The sequence below is a fragment of the Psittacula echo genome (assembly GCF_963264785.1).
Source record: "Psittacula echo genome assembly, chromosome: 4".
In the NCBI taxonomy this organism is placed as follows: Eukaryota; Metazoa; Chordata; class Aves; order Psittaciformes; family Psittacidae; genus Psittacula; species Psittacula echo.
In genome coordinates this window covers 6,240,919-6,255,877 of record NC_137738.1, presented here as the reverse complement: position 1 = coordinate 6,255,877, position 14,959 = coordinate 6,240,919, and the positions used below count along the sequence as shown (strand labels likewise).

At 41.5% G+C, this 14,959-nt stretch overlaps 1 protein-coding gene across 1 annotated transcript in view; it reads left to right on the top strand.

Moving 5' to 3' along the window:
* Positions 1–10,827: 10,827 nt before the first annotated feature.
* The window catches only part of PLEKHH2 (pleckstrin homology, MyTH4 and FERM domain containing H2), a gene marked incomplete at its 3' end in the record, with an annotated part of 51,071 nt that continues 46,939 nt past the window's right edge, over positions 10,828–14,959 (top strand). Inside the window, exon 1 of the mRNA XM_080615471.1 lies at positions 10,828–10,953. Within this exon, the coding sequence (XP_080471597.1) occupies positions 10,831–10,953 (123 nt within the window). The 5' untranslated portion in view covers positions 10,828–10,830. The remainder of the gene's footprint in view (positions 10,954–14,959) is intronic.

The window sequence follows — 14,959 nt, the reverse complement described above, 5'->3', positions numbered from 1 at the left end:
CCCCACACCGGCACCCATGGAGGCTGCGGGGCGGAGGAGAGCGGCAGCAAAGAGAAAGGGAAATAAGGAAAAAGCCCTTACCCTTACGAAGGTGGATTCACTCGCCAACACACCTCCCCGCACCATGTGCCGTCTGGACACAGCCTGAGCCGCCCGCAGCCAACTAAGGCAAGGGGCCTGCCCCTGGGCGGTGCTCATTCCCGGCTCGGCTCGGCTCGGCCCGGCCCCTCCCCTCGCAGAGTGTCGGCGCTGCCTTACCCACGGCCCGACAGACGGGGCGCTGCTACGGGTCTCAGCGGGTGTCGTGGTCGCAGTGAGGGGCGGGTTTCTCTAAAGAGTACTTATCTAAAAGATAAACCAGTGTGAGAGTCGCTGGCCTTTGTACAGCACGACCAGTTTCCCTGATTTTAAAATGTAATCTTAACTTAGCGAAAAATGGGTGATAATTGATGTATTTTTCCCTGTGAGGGTGCTGAGGCACTGGCACAGGGTGCCCAGAGAAGCTGTGGCTGCCCCATCCCTGGCAGTGTTCAAGGCCAGGTAGGATGGGGCTTGAAGCAGCCTGGTCTAGCGGAAGGTGTCCCTGCCCATGGCAGGGGCTTGGAACTAGATGATCCTTTAGGTCCTGTCCAACCCAAACCATTTTAGGAATCGATGTATCTCATGATGGCAGTAGCTTGTGTTTCTCCCTGAGTAATTACACTTGCTTCTCAGTTCCTGAAGTTCCTCAGCAGCTTTAAATGGATGCTCCATCTTCCAGAGCCTGATTTGTGATGTGCCCTTGCTCTACGCAGCACCCGAGAGGTGTCCCTCCATGGCCAGATGAAATGAACCCAGTAAATCACCCAATGCAAATCAAGATCCTCTAGTCACAAATCCTTTTTTGTCTAAGGAGCAGAAAGTGATTTGAATAAACACATAACAAAAAATCCAAAGTGGTCATGCTTCCATGAAGGTTTAAGAATTACAAGATTTCACTAAGGAAAAAGGTGAACAGATAACAAAACTCATTCCTTGCCACTTGACTTTCACCCACCACTTTCTTAGCAATCTAAACCAGCTGGCATACATAAGAGTCTGTTCAGGACTTTCAGCAAACTTCTGGATCCCCCTTTAACATTTCACAGTGTCTCCTGACCTCGGACAGGGTAATGGCCAAAGGAACGGAGAAAAGGTTTAACCATATCCAAACACGTGGAAAATAACCTGTTTTTTTCTCTGTTTGTTGGTTAATTTTCCCTGTTTTGTGTCCAGCCATTTCTAAGAAGCTGATACCGTTACTTGGCACAATGTGTTGCAGTGACCTGCTCAAAATGCTGGACTATCTCCAGCTCGAAGACTGAATGCTCTTATTATGACTTAAAATTCCAGCCAAATCAGACAATGCATCCTTAGTTGGTGTAAGCAATGTCTTCAACAAGCTAAGTCTCCTGTTCCTTGAGCTCAATTCAATACCTGCACATTCTACATTCAGTGTGATCTTCCTACAGGTTCCCCAATTTCAGAGTTCCAGCCGTATGTATTCCAGCTCATTTTCTGTAATGCTGGGGATAACATTCCAGGAACTGTCTGCTTTCCAAAAGAGCTTTACTCTCCCCAAGTTTTTTCCAGTCAGTGGAAGCATCGTTGCCAGGGAGCTGTCAGGTAACACCTGAAGAATCCACTGTCTGTAGTGCAATATTAGAGTAAAGAGGCATCTCAAGAGATGAAACAATAGCATGCAAGGCCCACGCACTTCAATTCCTCTGTTCCCCAACAGCACCAAGTTTCCACTGTTCAAAATAACTTACTTTAGAAGTAGCTCCCTACCACCTCTGAGCAGCTTGCCAGGCATGGGTCATTAGGCTTAATTTACCTTGACAAAACTTCTGTTCTGCTGGTAAAGAGCAACAAACCCTTGAACTACTGGTGTTGTGGCTCTGCTGTGTGCCAGAATTCTTGGAGAGACCAAAGAAGCAACACCGTCTTAGAAATTATTAAGGAAAGAATAAAAAAGAAACTAGAAAGCATTGCTATGTCGCTGTATAAATACACCTATGTCTTGAACACTATGTGCAGTGTTCATTCCTGTGCCAAAAGAATATAATAGGACTGCCAATGGGCTAAGGTAGGTAAGAAGGATGCCCCAATGTTGAGACGGGCTTCTCTCTGTGAAGCCACTGAAAAGCACAGGTAACTTCACTCTCAAAGAGAAACTACTGAAATAGAGTACAACAGAAATTTTATGAAATCATTTTTTCACTGTTTCTACAATAATTAAGTGGCATCAAATAAAACAAGCAGATGGCACACACAAAATTAAATTAATTATTTAAACCACAGAGTTCACCATCTTATGATTGAGATTCTGGATCTTGAAAATTACATCTTTTCAAAAGCAGCTGGACTAACTCATGGAAGAAACAAAAAAACCCCAAACAACCCAACCAACCAAGCAAGCCAGCAAATGTTTCAAAATACAGAACTTCTGGTTTGGAAATTCCCCAAACCACAAAGCAACTGGAGACTGGGACGGTATTCTGGGGGAATGACACTTGCCTTCTCTGGGCGCTAGCTGAGGACAACAGCTCAGCTATCAGATCCCACACTAGATGACCCCTGCTCTGACCAGACACAGCCATTTTCACTGTGATGTCCTGGCATGTTTCAGCAACTGATCACGAATATTCTTCAAAGCAGTGGATTTATGTTCACAGACTTTATGGGTCTGACAAATCAACAACCATCAGTGAAAATCCTTCTCAGAAGAAACATTCAAATCCACGCTGTTGGAAACTCCAATGTTCAAGCTGTAAATTCCAGTCTTCTTGAGTTATACCTATACCCAGAAAGTAGATTATTTTAAAGTTTCTTTCAGAGGGAGATGATGAAATTGTAATTGGAAAATTCTCAGAAATTGATTATTTAGAGCAATCTAGAATTTTACCACTCAGTGGCGCCAAACCATTAAAAAGAGGTTGTGCATGTAAATAGAAGGCACGGACCTTCTTTTGAGCCGTACTGAGGCAGAAAAGGCCTTTATTAGTAACTGAAGTAACCATAGATTTCTCCATTCAAATGTACCAAAGCACAAATACTAGAGGCTGTTTAGATAAGATGCCATTTTTTTCTGTCACCGAAAGACAAACCACAGCCTTGAAAGAGCAACATTTTAAGACATGTTAAGGTGATAACATTGAATTGAACATGAATGATCTTTCTCTGTCCCCGTCCTCCATTAAAGCTGTTTTTAATCATGAAAGATCAAGACACTTTTTAATTAATTTGGACAGCACCTGAAGATGATCTACTTATTTATATCACAGTTTTGTAATTGCAACTAGTATAAACAACATCATGGGAACCTTTTCTCTACTGCAAGTCTCAAGTATGTACATTATCCTTTCAAAGAACTCAGTCATGTTACAGAACTTACGCATCTGTAAGTTCATTTCTTTGAAACTAACTTTCTTTCTGTAAGTTCAAAGAAATGAACTTACAGATGACATTGTATAATCTTTTAGAATCACAAGATGTTTTCTGGAATGTATTTTCTAATGTAAACATACCTACCAGTCTGAAATACCTAAATTTATATGGTTACAATACTTATCTATGTGAGAGAGGACCCAAAAAGGCTCTTTGTCAAGATGAGGGTAAGGTTCTGACCCAGCATGTCAGAATCATGTTCTACATAGTAGGAGAGTCAAAAATCTTACGTTCTAGATGCAGGTTTGATAACCACTTTGAAATGAAGGAAGTGGCATTTTTTGGATTAGCTTCCATGCTCTAAAGTAGATGTTTTGCAGTATAGTGTTCATACTTAAAACCAAATGAGGTTATCATTTTAATAAGATGATCAGAAACTTAAAACTTATTTTCCTGCATTAAAGTCAGTTATGGACAGCAAAAATCACACAACCTGCACAACTTCAGCCATCTAGAGCTGACATTTAAGAGCCCATATTACAGGGGCAAATATTTCATGGTGTTTTGACTTCATTTTACTTCCGTAGTGAGCCAGCTAACAGATGAACATTCCAAGGTGCAAATACCTGGTCTTGCAGTTTGCTTCTACAAGGCATTGTGTACCAGTTGCTTGAGTTTTCTGCAAGTATTTGCAAGACCCCACACTGGATTTATTACTGCTTGTGTGTAACTTCCATCAGTGACAACAGCAAGGAGAAACACCTCTCTTTCACTGAGACTACACTTACATGCATAGTAGTTCTCTGTGTCTTTGCTGGAAGATTTATGGCTTCTCCCCTTGCGTTCTCATTACAAAATGAAGTTGTATTTTGTTCTGTGTCCTAGTTCTAATGGTGATTTTATTTCCTTAGTTAATGAACACACGTTCTAGCCCCTTCTACATACTTTACAGGTAAGGGCAGGCAAGAGAAAATCCTGTATACCCCTATTCCTTCTTTCAGAATATTTTTTTCATGCCTCTTAGAGTATCGAGAGCTGCGTGACTGCAGAGCATTTTTAATGTCTAAGGCTAGAGAAAAGTCAATCCACAAAACAAATGGAAAGAAACACTCGTTTAGTGAACAGGCTTTGCTCTCCCTCTTGCGGTCCGAGCATGCCATTCATACAGCCTTCGCTTTTCCTGAGATCGCTGCACCCTGTATTCACTCTCCGCACTCTGGGGAGTATCTAGAGAGAATGTCTTACTATGAAAGCAAACTGTGTGGCCAAAGAGTTCATTAACACCAAGGCTAAATAATTTTGTATAGTGTTTGTTAGGAACCAAATGATGATTTCTATTATTTTGGCTAAATCTTTACTTTCTTCCCAGTTAATTTGTTTTTAATGTAGAACATTCTAGACAGGAGGTATCAGATAGAGAACAGCTCACTTCTTGGTATACCAGCAATCATGTTTTGAACACATTTTTCAATGATGAGTGTCTAAAAAATACAAGAGGCACTTAGGAAAGTACCAGCAAATGAAACACTGTCAGTTAAGCTGTTTGGATACTTTAAGGTCACTGCAAATGAGTGGAAAATGGGAGGCTGTACTGAATTGAATAGGAAAAACTGAAATTGTGTGTATAACCAGATGGGGAATATTTGAGCTATTAAGACCTTTTTTCTTTCCAAACAAAAAACTTGCACTTTCACTGACTCACAGGTGACTGTGAAAGAATAGTTTACACAAAGCAAGTCTGCACCACTACATTAGAAATAAACACCAGGAGAACGGCAGTGAGGTTTGTTTATGCACCAGAAGAATCTGTAGAACATTTTTGCCTAGAACATAATCCAAGCAAAACAGAACCCCTAAATCTCAGCCTAAATCAAAGTGTATGTGAGGAAGACCCCTATATATGTCAGACAAGGCTTTTTCCAATTACTTTTTAATACTTCAGACAGCATTTTGAAAGAGACCGAGATGGCTGATTACCTGATATGTACTCACAGCAGTTTCAGTCAGAGGGGATAAAGAGCGTGCGTCAACATGACCCACCCACACCTGCACCTGCCACTTCATTCCATCTGGTACTGAAGTGTGTAGTTACCTATGGGACACAGTAGTTCTGCAAGCTCCATTCATCCCGTCATATCCCATCATCACCCCGGTGACTGCTCAGCTCCAACCCTCCCGTTTATACTTGACAAATGACTTTTCACACAAGGTGAAATTCAAATTGCAGCAAGCCCTGATGTTGGGTCTGACAAACTTCAGAACCAGCAGATGCTGCTTTCCTCACCTAGTCTCCCCCTCAGGAATCCACGCAATATCAGAGGAACAGTTCCTAATTATAAAGGAAATTAAGATACTGGGATGGGGACGGGGCACAGCCAGGACATCTCCCGGGATGCGGGGAGCGGAGGGAGGCCAAGGTCGGTTTGCGTCCGGTGACTCGCAGTCCCCGGCGGGACCCCTCCGCGGGGACTGCTGCCTGTGTCCCGCCAGCCGTCCCGGCCGGTGCCAGCCCATGCGGCGGCGCGGTGCAGGAGAGGGGCCCAGCGCCTCTCGCCAGCCGCTCTCCCCCCGGCAGGCTCTCCCCCCGGCAGCCCGTCGGGGCCAGAGCACGCGGTTGAGCCGGCGACCAGCAACCAGCGCCACCCGAGGAAGAAGCGGCGGGACGGAGGCCGCAGAGCGCGTCCCGCAGGCAGGACAGCGCTGCCGGACCGCCGGCGTCTCATTCAAGTCGCCCCAACTCCGAGCCGCACGCCCCACTCCCCGCCAGCTCCTGCCGCCACTGCCGAGCCGCGCAGGCCCCGCCCGGGCGCCCCGCCGGGGGCGGCCCCGCGATGCTCAGTGGCCGTGGCGGCCGTCGCTCAGGCGGCCGCGCCGCTCGCCGCTAGGATGGTGGGGCGGGCGCAGAGGGGCGCGGGCAGCCGGGGTCGCGCAGTGCCCACGGTGTGGACGATACCCAACGCCGCGAGCAACGGCCGGCCAGGTTTGACCTCCCTTTCCTTGCCCCCTTCCCTCCCTCTGCGGGCGGGCGGGCGGCAGCGCCCGGGCCGGCCTCCGGCTCTTCCCCGGAGGGGCAGCCGTGGGCTGTGGCTCCCCGGCGGCGGGGCGCTGCGGGACGGGACGGGACGGCCGGCGCGGTGTGCCCGGGTGGCTCCGTCGGGTGGAGGGTGGCGTTGTGTGAGGTCACCGCCGTGCCGTTGGCTGAAGTCCCACGGCAGGAAACTGACGAGCTTGAGGTCGCTTGAGGGCCCTTAAGGTCCAGGCTCCCCCTGTCCGGTTGGCAATGCCACTGGCGTATCACTGCGGTCCCCCCGAAAAATAAGAGAGAGAACACCGCCTCTTCCAAACAAACATGAAGAATTAGGATATTTTCTTACATAGCTACACCATCAGCTTTCAGGATTTCACATAAAAATTAAGCATTCATACCTAGTGTGATGTCACACTGCAACCTTTTCGTTGCTGTCATGGGGAAAAGGACATAAAGTGATCTTATGTGCTTTAATGATGTTTGCGACACGCAGTTGACAGTACTGTGCTGATGAGCCCTCGGTTGTGCCATTCCTCTGGAAAGAGCAGCAGGGGCTCAGTGAGGAACTGGGAGGAGGCAGTCCAGCCCTTGGAAAAAGGAGGGCTTTAGAGGGTCTATGCCTGGTGCCAGAGTCAGGGAGCCCTGGCTGACATCTGGCTTCACAGGATCAACCTTATCAATATCTAGGAAGCAGCAGAGAAACCATTCATAGATCAATTTTTGAAGGCAGTTTTAAATAGCTTAGGCTCAAGTTTCTCTGAGCACAAGGTTATGCAAAATGAGTCAAGTGGAAAATAAAGTTACCAGTGTTTCGATGTGAGTAAGGGCCCTGGGCAGCACCAAACCTGAGAATGACTTACTTGATTCCTGAACAGGTCCACTTTGTGTCTCATCATTTCCCTTCTCCAGTCCAACCTTTAGGGTTCCAAAATACTCACAAGTGCTGACTTTGGGTGAAAAAAGTAGAAGAAAGGAGCCTGAAATTTGAGAGGTACAGTCTAAAACCATTTGGGCTGGTGAACATTTTAGTCTGGTGTAGGGAACCCATCATGAACCACACAAAACCACTCCTACGGAAATGGGCTCAAGCTTTCTCCAGCAGAGAAAGGACATACAGAATATATGGACAGAATATGAAGTGTTTAGTTAACACAGCGTTTTGTTAAAAACAGAGGGAAACACTGACAGGGTGATAAGGAACATGGAAATTTTTTAACGTGCTTCAAAAAGTTAGAATATTGTTCCCTCCTTCCCCCTAAAAAGTATTTTGATAATTTCCAAGCAGACAGCAAAGAAAAGGAAATTATATCAATCCCTTTGGGGAGAATGTGACATTCTGACTTCTTGATGCCTATGAAGAGGTTTCTAAACTTAAAAAATGAAAAAACGAATTTAATCTTTCCAGACTTGTCAAACTTGTCTCAATTAATTTTTGATGGCATAATTAGAACTTCCTGCTTTAATGTGTGCTTTTTCAGTTTACTTCTCAAACGCTTTAATTTTGAAAGGCTTGGGGAGAGTGGAGGGCTTTGCAGTGGGAACTGAAGCAGGAAGAAGGGGCGGCCTCTGTGTAGGTTGGAGTGCTGATTCAGAGTACTCTATTAAGCCAAGAAAGATGAACTCATTTTTTTCCTCCCTTGGGGAATCAAACAAGAAACAGGAAGTCATTGATTCAAAGTAAGATCATTCATTCCACAATTGTAAACAGTGTATTATGTGCCTGTAAATATTTCCAGAACCCACTGGCTTGTTGGAAAATATGAAGTGAATTATTATAATCTCTAACAAACAACCCACAATAAAAAGAGTTATTTTCAAACTTTTTATCTGAAATGTTTATACAGTGGACTATTAATTAGCTTGGACATTGAGAAACTACTTGGCTGGACGCATTGTTTGCTGCCAGAAATCCATCTACTCAGATGTTGTGTCTGTTGAAAGACAAACATTTTTAACTCCACCCTGTAATATTGCACCCTACCAAAAAGCAAAAATCCTTTCACTGCTTCATCCGTTTGTGTTTTCACTACCACAGACACTGAAATATCCTACTCTTAACCAAATGCTGGCCATGTTCGTCTCTGCTGCACATACATGTAATTAGTCAAAAAGGAAAACCATCAAAAATGCTAACTAGGCAGTCTATAGGAACTTTGCCATTCCTTCTTTCTTAGGAGAGCAGAATCCAGGCTGTGTCCAAATCAGTCTGCAGCTGAAACTTCTGCTTCCTCTGTAAACTAGGAGAAGCTGCTGCTGTGAAGTGCCACCTTCCCCCCTTGAGCGTGGGGACTCTGGGCAAGGGGGGAGGAGTGAGGACTAGGGATCGGACACTGGTGAGCACTCTGCTTCCCTGGCAATCCAGGGAGTCTTGTGCCAAGCTTAAAAGAAGGGAGGGGGGAATGGAAAAGACACCAGACACTTAGAAAGGTTGCAGTTGAAATGCATCTGTGCTTAAAGTTTAGAATTTGGGTGTTGCAGGATGGGCTTTGGAAACTATTTTAATAATGTGCTTAAATCCCAGTGATTCCATGGGGATTCCTGAGTGAGGGATTTCTGAATGGGGATAGTTATAACCTCAGGCTTAACAGCTTGAATCATAGCCTGCGAGACCAACAGGAAGAGAGAGTCAAGGATAGAGTGGTCACCTTTGGACAAATGATGTGGTGCAAAGCTGACAAACCTTAGTCACTTCTTCTTTCCTCATTTTCATTCTAACTTAAGATACAGAATGAAAAAGACAAGGAAATAGGTTAGGTGAAAGGAAGAAAAGGTTTGAGACAGAGTTTTTCACCAGTTTAGTGATGATGAACTTGAGACTAATCTGAGACATGGAAAATTCAGAAGAGAACTAGAAAATATTAATTTATCACAGAAAAGCAAAGAACTCTTGGCATCCTACTTGTGACTTTGGTCTGTCTTGCTATGCTTTGCTTTTCCCTTTATTCTTACTGGTGTCAGGAGCAGTGGAAAAGATAAATCTATAGGTCCTTTGCCTGCAGCTGAGATGTTCCCCCTCCTTGGGGAAGGAGGGGAACGTGGGCCACCTCCTACAACACTGGGAGGAAGGGGAGTGCTTGAATCCAGGCTACTGAAGAACTGGATTAGTCATGGGGATGGATCTCTCAAAGATGGTATTTATTAATCCATGCTGTGTCAGGACTTGCAGTATAGAGCTCTATTTTGTGCATGACTTTCCTGTGCCAGCCTCTTTAATCCCACTGAAATGGGGGCTACTTGCCTTCCCTTGTCAGCATCTCACTGTCTATGACATAGGTGACAAACATGTAGCGTAACCTTATGACTGGTAATTTTTTGTTTGTTATGATGTTCAGCTGCGTTCTACTGAATGGTGTTTTTATGTCTGTCTGTTATTTTGGAGATAAATTGAATACTTAGGGAGTATTCAAGTTTTATTTTCAAAGCCAAACCTAGGTATTTAGAGCCCAGCAAAGGCCAAGGCCTTTGCTTGCAAGGGAACGCCTTGGACTGAATGGTTACATTCAGCCATCCACTTACTCTTTTATTAAGCTGTCTACAAATAGTTGGAATACAACAGAGCCCAGTCCTTCTGCTTACACACAGATGATTTTCTTGGCTTCTCAGACTCAGACCATGATGAGCCGGCTCTCATCCTGTATAGTTTTTCCAGCACCGCTTGTCCAAAAGGACACCAAGATTAATTTCCAGAAGACATAAGCAGTTGAAAGTAGATAAAAGCAGATTTGAACCCAAAACATGCATGAACAATGTTGTCCTGAGGTCTGCAACAGCTAATGCCAAGGGATTGTTTTTTCATGTGAGGGATCCATTAGAGGGGGATCCATTTGCTTACCTACGTTTACCTTTGGAACCAACCCCCACCTTGAGACTCATTAAGTATATAACATTTTAAAGGCAACTAGATTAAACATAAGGATTTTAAAACACTTTAAAGAGTCCTCTGCCAAACAGTAAACTCGGATAAAAACAAATGTGCTACTAACTCACAGGTAGTTACACCTGTGTAAGGCATTTTCTTAGGAAAAGCTCCATTCTCTACAAGCTTCTTTATCCTAAGAAAGGATGTATACATAACTGAAGATTAAAATGCGTAATGTGTCTCTGCTTATCAAGGAAGACATACTGCAGCCCCAAAATAATTGAAGAAATTAAATTATGGTAAACCTAAGTGTTATAAACAGAGATTTCACAAATCTCCCACTTATGATAAGGGCCTTTGTAAAGTAATGTGCTTTTTACTAAGCTTTATGAAGCTGCATATGTACAAAATTTGGGGGCATTCTTGACATTTACATAAAATGAGTTTGGATGTATATTTAAAAAAAAAAGTCAGACATTAAATACAGACTCAATTTGACATGGGGATTTTTTCCCTTTCTTTTTCCAGCATAAATATGGCTGAACTTTCAGAGCCAGAAGGTACTGTAAACTGGAAAGAAAGATGTTTAACTCTGGAGTCACAGTTAATGAAATTTCGTCTCCAGGCAAGCAAGATCAGAGAATTGTTAGCAGAAAAGGTACGTCTCATAGTATGAATTTCAATGCTGTATAAATGATTTCATTTGATGGTGGAGGCTGATCACATGCCGTTGTTTGAGATTACAAGTACTGGGATTTTTTCGGGAAAGAAAAAAAAAGGCATTTTAAACCAGAATATATGGAAACCGGGTATGTTTTAATGCTGTGGAAGATTTTCACACATTAGATTTGCCAGCAAGAAATGTTCATTTTCAAGTAAGAACACACTGGCAACTCTCCTGCAGAGAAAAATATGTATCCAGTAATCAGTTTTACAAGATTGAAGATAATATTTAACACATTTTCCTAAGTATTTAAGAACTGATTTAAGACACAGAAAGCATTGGGGAGAAAATCCAAAAGCATTATTTTCCCCAGTATTCCTTATGGAATCATGTAATTTACCAGATTTGCTTTTCCTATTATAAGACATCTCCAACTATGGCTTGTTGTCTGAGTCTGAGGACCCAGAAAGTTCAAAATACATATAGTTTAATTCGAAAAATATTGTTTAAATATGTACTTTATTTTGTAACAGAGAAACATTTCACTTGGTGTGTTCAAATATGTGTGTCCCAATAATCAACTGTAATTGAGCCCATATTTGAATATTTGAATTATAAAACCCCCACTATTATATTTACCTGGTAACATTTTGGCAGAATAAGGCAATTAAAAGAGTACAAGGGACAAAACATTTTAGAGAATCATTGGAACTATGTCATCATTAATACTCCAATAAATTTTAGTTAAAAAGTAATTTTGTGAAAATGACTCTGTTTTTCCTAGAGTTAAATTTTCCATCCATTGCTCCCCTCCAAAAGAAAAATTCAGACCATTTAATAGTATGTTAGAGTAATGGTACTTTTATACATTTATGTTAATGCTTGTCTTTTGTGAATTTATTCATTCTCCTTTGAAGCCGTAAATACATTTAGCATCCACATTTAGCTCTTTCTGAATCATTCTCATTTTGCTATGTTTTGGTGGGGACAAGAACTAAATAGTATTAAAGCATGAAGAAACTTACTCTTTTATATTTATGAAGAACAGTGGATGATGTGAAGAATTATGTGGTCTGGTCCTTTCCTAATAATGCCTTAACATTTTGTTTTCTTTAACAACTAAATTAACATTGAGTACATTTTCATTGATGTATCTGTCTTAATTTCTGGATCTTACTTTAGCTTTCTGTGTTACATGTAATTTGTTGTTTTACTGATATTGTCACCAAGTCTTGTAAGGACTTTCTTGTAAATCTTTCTTGTCAGAAAGCTTCTATTATCCTGAATAACAAAATACCTTCAAAAAACTTTGTTGCTTCATTATCCAGTGCCCATTACCAAATGTCTACATTGAACAGTATGTACCCTGAACAAATGCCTGCAGATTTCCACTGATAGCTGCCAGTCACTGTGTGAAATAATCAATAACCTACTGTTTTTATTGAGCCATTTTTTTTAAATTCATGGAGCAGCATTCCTTTTTACTTTATGGCTGTTTGTTCCCTTTAAACACTTTCCAAAATCCAAGTAATTACATAAACTAGATCCCCGCGATCTGCAGCCTTTGTGATTCCCTCAAAGAACTTCGATAGCTTTGTGAGCCAACACTCCTCTTTGTAAGGGCCACTTTGACTTTTCCCTTATCTGTCATGCTTATCCACATGCCCCCTCATTCTGTTCTTACAGTTTCCATTAAGTTGCTTACTATAGACATCAGACTTACAGATCAAACGTTGGTTCAACTATATCATCCAGCTGTTATGACTGAGTCTCATTTGGCAATTTGTTACTATTCATTTTATCTACTCATGCGATTATCTCTTCTATGGCGATACAAAACCTGAATTTGAGATTGAAAAAACTGAATAAAGAAATTTAGAATTTTATGAATTAGACTTTTTTCATTAAGTTGGTATTTTTTATTAAAGTGAACGTGAAAATTTAATCAGTGTAAAATCATTGTTTAATAATACTGAGTTCCACTGGAATTGTATTTTTATAGTTAGTACTCCAAATAGCTCTGCTTTGGCATGACTGAAAATACTGCTGTTAGAAAGCAGTATACTTGACAGCTCTTAGTTGTTTACCCAGTCCTGAAGTTCTTCTGTATGGCAAACCCTCAATGACTGGGCATTGCAGAATACTGTGTTTTGAAGGAATAACTAGCTGTACAAATGGAATCTTTTGAAATTTAATTTAAAAATAAAAATACTTGTGTCCTTCACTTCAGTTAGCAAGGCCCACAGCTGAATTAATAAATCATTATCATCAGTCTTGAAGGAGAATATCCATCAGAGAGTACAATAATGTCTGCTGAAACAGTCAACGATTTACTGGATGCTTATGCAGCCACAGAGTCATAGGTTAGGGTTAGAAGGGACCTTAAAGTTCATCAGCCTTCCAACAAGGCTGTTGGGAGTAACAAATGTCATAGATCTCTCCTGTCTCTTCACCCCAGTTGGATGGAAGTCAGGCGGCTAAAGAGTGGACATGACTTTTTTAGGGATTTTCCAGCAGCCATCACTACCATATTTTATGCAGCTGCTGCTGATTACAGTTTTGGCAACCAAAAAGTTAAGATTCATGAACAGAGCTTCATAAAACTATCTGAGTTAAAAAAAAAAATTAGAAGCCTGAATGCTTTCTATTTAACATTTCATGTTGTTCCTTTACAATTTGCATATACAGGCTCCTAACTGCTAGAAATAGCCTCTTAAATTAATAGAAAAGTATGCATAATCATATAATTTCAGAAGTTGGCATTTAAAAACCAAAACAGAATAAGAGGGATAAAATCACAAATCTTCAGCACTGTGCCTGAAACAAAGCATTCAAAAGAAAATTATTTATTCTCTCTCATCTGTGAGAAACATGACTCAAAAATAGATTAAAAAATCTGAAGAACTTGTCATGTTACTGCCCCTTGTTTTAATTTGCCTTCACTTTCTCAAAATCCTAAAAAAAGTGAAGAGCTTACAGGAGATGGAAATGCGAGAGAGATTTTCAGTTGAAGACCATGGGTCCAACAAGTATTCAGTTGAAGCCCATGGGTCTAATGCAGAGCATTAGCAGACTTTGTGAAAAATGATCCTTCTCACTTTGCCATTTTGACTTATCATAATGACTCATATTAAAATGAAATTTCCATTCATAAATCAAATTCAGTTGGGACGTGCATCAAAGACTGGTCAGAGCTCAACAAAATTAGACCATATTAACCTGAAAATTTATCAATCTTGCACAATTCAAAACCACCAATTTTCAAAATGAGCACTAAAATCTTATTTATTTGTATGTTGGTTTCATTTGTAACAATCCCATGGTTATTTTTTACATATTTTTATTTTTGAAATTATACAGTACTCGTAAAAGGAAAGATACACTTACAGTAGTCTGAAATTAAACTGCATGGAACTCAGTGTTACTCAAAAATATCTTTGGGAAATAGCAAAGTGAATCATGAAGACCTGACTGGCCAGTACTTGATGGGCATCCTGCTACTAATGATGAGAGGAGAATACAGGTGATGTCAGCCTTTACAGGTACTTTCTAGATTTGTTACTGCTTATAGAATGAAACAAATTTGCGAAGCGCACCAAGTATTCTCACTCCTGCTTTGATGAGCACAGGTCTTTATTTGTGGTTTTGTTTACAATCATCTCTATGCTATGAAATGTGTACTAAAACACTGAACAATAGTACCAGACAGTGTTCTGCTCCAACACTGCAACAGAAATCAGTACTGTGGCATGACAGATGGAAAACCCTCGTGGGTATTAAACGATGTAGTTGTTGTAGAAAACAGGATGAGAGTGATACTGTGATAAAACAGGTGGTCTCTACAGGAAGGTAAGAGAAATGAAGTGGTGGTAATTCTTCAGCCTTCCTCCTCTGCATCTATTTGAGAGGTATCTCTTCAAGACAGTGAATCAGGAAAAGGAGTTTACGTGCTATTACTAGGATCCTATTATATCCATACATTACCTGTATGACTTCTCAG